Genomic DNA, 7,070 nt, shown 5'->3' on the forward strand with positions numbered 1-7,070 from the left:
TAGCATGTATGCAACCTGAGCTAATTCTCCCGTTCTTCCCCTACTGCTAGGACCAAATGTTAGCATACAAACATTTTTCAAACAATTAGTACTAATGATACTGTATTACAACCCCCACCAAACACACAAAACCCTGTAACTTCAACTAACAGCATTACCATGAACATTAATATTAGTAAAGCATCAATACTGGCTGAAGGAAAAACTAACAAGAGCACCAACCTGCCATAGGCATCACGTTACATTTGTTACCATTTCTCTTAAATCTCAGAATTCCACCTTTACTGACATTACATTCAAAGCCCCGAAGAGAGGCCCCAGGATTTTCAAGCCAACAGAAAAATGCCTAATAGCATCTGCTATTTTATTATTTTGCATTTGTGACAAGTGTTCTAACTCAGACATAAGCAGACTTTGTCCATCTGAGGGCTTCATTAATGAATGGACATGAACCAGAGGGCTGCTCCAAATTCTCATGAAAATGGAATCACATATGCCACATAAAGACAAGTTCCAGCATACAATGCTCCACGTTGTAAATTTGCTCTGAACATGATGGAATATTGTATGCCGAGACCTGAAGTCTTAAAGGCATTAAATCCCATTGTTAAATTCTGTGGGTAATGTTTTACTCACACTTGTAGAATGGCCAGCTCCACATTATACAGTGAAACAATGCTGTTGGCACAGAGTGTCAGAACCTAGACATTTAGGTTCTTCCTAGCCACACACAATTTAACACCCCAAATGCCACAAAAATCTGCAAATTAAGTTTCTCAGTGAGACAGCAATTAATAAAATAGTATTATTCCCTGTGCTCCAAAAATGGGAAACAGAACTGCAAAGGCTGTATCTAATTCATAAATTACACTAAGCTGTCTAGCTAACTTAGGGCTTGTCTACACTGACAATTTACAGCACTGCAACTTTCTGGCTCAGGGGTGTGAAAAAACACCCCCGAGCGCAGCAAGTTTTAGCGCTGTAAAGCACCAGTGTAGACAGTGCACCAACGCTGGGAGCTACGCCCCTCGTGGAGGTGGGTTTTTTTTGTTTTGTTGTTGTTGTTGTTGTAAGAGCACTGCGACCACACAAGGCACTTTAAAGCACTGCCACAGCAGCGCTTTAGCATTACCAGCGTAGACTAGCCCAAAGATACAGCAAAAAGCCCACTACTCTAAATACATGATCCTGAGGGTAGCACAACCTCCAGTAGCAACAATGACAGTCCCAGTGAGTATACATTTATTATGAAAGTGACAAAAAGTCCAATTCACTCAGTAAAGACATTTAACTCCTAAATTAATAAAATATTTTGACGACAGTATTATATATTTCACATGTAAATATTGTCATGCAACTACTTTTTCTATGTAACTCAACACAAGCCCTCAGAGAGCATAAGCATATTTTCCTCTGAAGGGAAAGAGATTTCAAGATAAGCACAGAACAAAAAAAAACAAAGATTTCCCCACACTGAAGGCAAAGTATTTTTTTTGCATACTATACATCTATCATTGTGGTATCAAAGACACACTGATCAAAGCATGTCAGGACTTAAAAATCCTGTTTCTCCCCGATTCCCAAAATAATTACTCCTTTGGTCTATTAAGCCCCACAAAAACATGCTAATAAGAGAAATCCCTCTTTTTCTGGACCACTCCAAATCATCATGTGCCTTGAAACACAAACCAATTGTTTACAATTATATTTTAACAAAACATTAGGTTACTAGAGTATACCTATATACCAAAAAAAAAAAAAAAACATGAACAGAAGTCATCAGTTCCAATAAACCAAAGGAAAAGCATACATACTAGATTATATACTGAGGGAAAGAAAGGGAATTCATTAGTTCTCTCTTTACAGCAGAAATATAAAACACTCTTTATTTCAAGCCCTGTTTGAAATACAGAATACCTAAAGAAGATTGCCTAATTTAGAAAATTGCTCTCTCAATTTTAATGTAGGAATCTCTGCTGGTAAACACTGGTTAAAAATGCAAATCTACACAAAAGATGTGCAGCTCCCTTCTGACAAGTGAGACACCACCCCCACTTGATAGAAGTCTATGGCTCACAAAAAGGAGATCTTTCTCCTATGTAGAAAACCTTTATTACAGCAATTGCTTGCAAATCTGATTCTCCTGGCTTAACTGGGGGAGTGAGGAAGAAAAACAGGTTTGATAAGGCCCTGTTTACTCTAAAGCTCCAAACCATAGGACAAGTGAACTGATGGGTCAGCACCAGTGTGGATATCAATGGTGCAAGGTACCCACACTAACCCTGCTCTTTCTGATGAAATGTTTCTCGACATCCACATTTGTGTTGCACCGTGTAGTTGCAGTTGCATTGCCTTCTAGGTACGTATTCCACAGTTCACAGCACAGTGCTCTGAACCAGTAGCTTATGGGAAATTTCCAAGGACCACCAGGAAAGATACTAGATGGACTACCTAAGGAGTGACTGGTGAAATGTGAGACAGTAATAAAGCGACTATTCACACTGAAGGGCCTTCTATACCTTCAATTCCTACCTGCACTGGCACTGCACAGGAGAGGACCATAGTGTGATTACGCTTGCCTTAAGCAAGTCTAATCCAAACAGTGCAAGCGTGCACATACCAGTAGAAGCAATCTTGCTTATGAATGAGTGATGTGTCACAAGTATTCTAGGGCAGGGGTGGCCAACCTGAGCCTGAGAAGGAGCCAGAATTTACCAATGTACATTGCCAAAGAGCCACAGTAATATATCAGCAGCCCCCCATCAGCTCCCCCTCTCCTCCCACCCGCCGGCAGCCCCACAGATCAGCACCTCCCCACTCCCTCCCCGCACCTCCCAGTCAGCTGTTTCATGGCATGCAGGAAGCTCTGGGGAGAGGAGGGAGGGCACTGCAGGCTCAGGGGAGGGGGTAGGAAGGGGTGGAGTGGGGGCAGGGCCTGTGGCAGAACCAGGGGTTGAGCAGTGAGCACCCCCCGACACATTGGAAAGTTGGTGCCTGCAGCTCCAGCCCCGGAGTCAGTACCTATACAATGAGCCGCATATCAACTTCTGAAGAGCCGCATGTGGCTCCGGAGCCACAGGTTGGCCACCCCTATTCTAGGGCAACCAAACAATGATTCCAAGCCAGATGTCTCCTGTGCTACATTCAGGTTTCAAAAGTTTAAGAGACAAGGACTTTTTCGCAGCATTTCAGCCTCAAGTTAGGTTAATTCACATATCACCCACTGTGAAGCAAGAACTGCATTTAAGAATAGATACAATTGTTGCACAACTGAGATACAAGAAAGTGTGACATGCTTGGGCTGAACAAAACTTTAGTCACTACTTTGCGTATGCAACTGTTCCATAAGCACACACCTAGGCTGATTGACAGCAGACCATTAGAATGACAATAGCACATATGACTAGTGATTATCAACAACAAAACTAAGCTAGTATTTAAACAGTATTTTATATGTTCTAACTTTTTTAATTAAAATAGTTCATAAGTGACCCACAAACCTAGAAGTATTAAGAAGCAAGATTCATTGGCTTGATGCTGTTTGTACCGGAGCAACAACACGCATCCTCCCATTTGCACTGCAAACATCGCAAACTTTTTTTGTGGTGTTGAAAAGAGATTTGACAGTTACATGGAATTTAAGGTAGGATTCTACACTTTCTACATGTTTAAAATGCATCATGTCCCTGGAATAAGTAATCCCTTAAATAAAATGGAGCACTGTTTCTGAGATTCCCACCATCCAACTACTGAATGCTGGGTTTGGTATTTTTTAAAATTGCACCTTGAAGAAATGCACACAAAAAAACCCATAACATTGTAAATAGGGAGCAAATCTATATTCAACTCTCTCACAGTAACTTATGAAAATTTTCAACGTAAGGGGCAGAAGAAAGTAGAAAAGTCTCCAAGCTAAAATAAAAATAGGTGCCGTAATAGCCTTAGCACATTTTTACGTATGGTTCTGAATTCTCATTAGCTAAATTGATTAATACATTACAAGGGGAAAAGCAATTGCACCGGTCTGAAGTTTAGAACCTGATATATTCAGTCCTGAACCAGTAAAAATATGGGTGGAGCAAGTTTTAAGGACTATCAACTCAAACCATAAATGCTTACACAAATGCCTCCTGTCTTTGATCTACTCTGCCTCACCAATAGTAAAAAAGGTTGTTTTAAATCTATGAACAGTATCAGAAGATAAGAGATCTTGGAAAATAAGTCACTTATATCCATGCTGGAATTAGCATACAAGGCTACAAATGAAATAGCATACAAGGCTACAGAAACCTTGCCAGAACCATATATATACTTGTCTTAAAAGCATGTATAAAGTTGTGATGCCTAATAATTGTAATAAATGAAAATGCACAGCAAAAGAGAAGTGAAGAAGAGTAATAATATCCTGGCAGCAGTAAAATGACTGCACACCTTTTTAATCCAGTACAGAATACACATAGGTATTTATAAGATTTTCTAGTACATTCATCGCCAGCATCTGAGCATATAAGGTTAATGAATTTAGTCTCAAAATTCCCCAATGAGGTATGGATTTATTCCCTTTTTACAGATGGAAAATGGAGGCACAGAGATTAAATGACACGCCTGTATTCACAGAGGAAGTCTATGACAGAGTCAAAAGCAGAACCCAAATCTCGTTAATCCCAGTTCATTGTCTTAGCCACAAATTCAATCTCTCTCTCTAGTGCGGTGGGGGGGGAAGGACAGGGGAAGATATTACTAGCGTTCCTCCTTCATCCCTTAAAATGTTTTTCCACATCTTTATTCCTTCTCCTCCCTCCCTCACCCACAGTGTAAGGTAACAAACTTTCCGTGGTGCTTTTCCCACATCTCCCCTCAAAAACATAGTAAATGACTACCCATCAGGTCCCTTTCCCCTTAAAAGGGGGTGCAGACTTTAAGGAAGGCAGCAGGTTTAAATGCCAGGTAAACAATCTGTGCTAGCCCCTTCCATAGTTGTGGCAGTTTCACTCCATACCACACCCCACCCGGGGGAAGAAAACCAGGAAATGGAATCCTAGATACATTATTAGAATGGAAAACTACCTGTATAGGAAATGAGAAAAAGCACCAGGCAAAGTCTCCTTCCCTTCCAGCTGGGGAGGGGAGGTTGTGTGAGGAAAAATTTGGAATATTTTAAAGGCATGAATGAGAACAAAGGAATAAATCACTTTTCAAAAGTAATCCTAGTTCTCTACATCTGTGGGAGAAAGAGAGGCAGCAGGGGAGACTTGTCCGAGGATTTCATCCCACAGCTCCCCTTCCCAGATAAGTGTATTGGGAAGGGATGCAATTTCCCTGTAGTCACCCCTTCCACACAAACCTCCGCCTCCCACTACGGAAAGGGGTAAAATTCCCTGAAGCCCCCAACTCTTGCTGCCTCTCTCCAGGTGAAGGTGCGGAGAGTAGTTTCCCTAGGACTTTACTCCCGCCGCCATCCTGCATCTCTCTCAATGGGGGACATTACCCCCACAAACACCCTCGTAAGCGCCACTGCTCCGCTCCACACGGGGCGGCAGGCCGTGGGACTTCCCTGGAGCCCACCCCCGGCTTCCCCGCCCTCTGAGGAGAAATCCCTTTAAACAGTGGGGCCATGGCCTCTGACCTGTGCCCTCCGACCCCTGGCCCGTCGGAGGGGCTCGGAGCAGCTCCTGCGCAGCAGCGACAGCGAAGCGGCCCAAGCCGCGCCCCCCCCGGCGGCCGTTACCAGCCCCGCGCGGAACGCGAGCCTGGGCCAGGCCCCCCGCGCGGGGGAAGGGTTCCGGCTCCCCGTACCTGGCTGTGGGAGACGACGAGGCTCTTGTTCCCTTCCCCGTGGTATTTCCATTCATTCTCATCCATCTTCTCTGCGTCCATCCCCCGCCCGGGCTGCCCCCCGACTCGGTCCCCGTCGGGCGACGGCAGGTCTCAGTCCCGCTGCCGCCGGCCCCGTGGGTCTTCTGCGCGAACGCTCACGAATCAGCCATCTGGTGTTCACGCTCTCCCACAGCCCCCGCAGGCAGCCCGGTTCCCGCAGGAAGTCCCGCCCTCCGCCGGCGAGGTTACGGGGTGGCCGGAGCTCACGCAACCCGAGGCTGAGCCGGCCGCCCAGAGGCTCGTGATTGGCGGGCAGCCATCTTGGGTTTGGTCAGCCCCGCCAGCCGCCATCTTTGATTGGGGCAGGGGCTGGGCTTGCGGAACGAAGTCCTTCCACCTTCACGGAGGGCAGGGAGGGGTTCGATAGATAGGGCTGGTCTGTTTTGTCCGCCATCTTTAGTGGGGGCAGAGGCGGGCCCCTATTTGTCATCCCTCGTGAGTCTGGGGATGGGGTTCAGAACATGGGCATGGGCAAGTGAGCGGGGGGAGCGGTCTACAATGAAATGGGAGCGTTGGGCTCTGGGGAACGCTTTAACACAGCCACCCCCGCAGCTCGGACTGTCCGAGCAGAATGGGCACTTCCTGGGTGACGTGGGGAGGAGGGGGTCAGTCCATGGGAGCCCCTATTCTCAAGGGTATGGAGTTCCCTGCAGGTCTAGGAGGGGCACGTTGTCCGGGCTACCCCACACCCCCCAGGGTGATCTCCTCTGGATCACAGTGTAAAGGGATGGACACATTTTGCAAGGTGCTCCATAAGCTTCGAAGTGGGCTCCTCTGCACTTCCGTTTGTTCAATGAGTCACAAAGAACATTGACTGTTCTTAATTGGAGCAAGGACTACGGCTGTGTAATATTAAATGTACCACCCTGAAGCGCAGTGTAGGAAAGAAAAGGAGTACTTGTGGCACCTTAGAGACTAACCAATTTATTTGAGCATAAGCTTTCGTGAGCTACAGCCACAGTATGCATCCAATGAAGTGAGCTGTGGCTCACGAAAGCTTATGCTCAAATAAATAGGTTAGTCTCTAAGGTGCCACTAGTACTCCTTTTCTTTTTGCGAATACAGACTAACACAGCTGCTACTCTGAAACCAGTGTAGGAAAGGCTACTCCTAACGTGTGAGCTGTCCTTATTCCTACAGTGGTGAAACACAGCTCTGTCAGGGTAAAGCTTTCTAGTGTTATCACTCACGAA

At 45.4% G+C, this 7,070-nt stretch overlaps 1 protein-coding gene across 5 annotated transcripts in view; it reads right to left on the reverse strand.

Annotated features, from left to right (window-relative positions):
* Positions 1-6,176, reverse strand: part of IPPK (inositol-pentakisphosphate 2-kinase) — a 94,505-nt gene extending 88,329 nt beyond the window's left edge. For 2 of the 5 annotated variants that reach the window (XM_027817955.3, XM_037903528.2), the window contains exon 1: positions 5,797-6,117. Coding sequence is in view for 1 of the 5 variants with exons in the window: in XM_007055587.4 (XP_007055649.2) it covers positions 5,797-5,877 (81 nt within the window). In the remaining 4 variants the exon portion in view is untranslated. Of the gene's footprint in view, positions 1-5,796 lie in introns of all 5 variants that reach the window. The other 3 variants (XM_037903529.2, XM_037903530.2, XM_007055587.4) reach the window with 2 other exon arrangements.
* Between the last annotated feature and the right edge of the window lie 894 nt (positions 6,177-7,070).

The sequence above is a fragment of the Chelonia mydas genome, chromosome 7, assembly GCF_015237465.2.
Source record: "Chelonia mydas isolate rCheMyd1 chromosome 7, rCheMyd1.pri.v2, whole genome shotgun sequence".
NCBI classification, from domain to species: Eukaryota; Metazoa; Chordata; order Testudines; family Cheloniidae; genus Chelonia; species Chelonia mydas.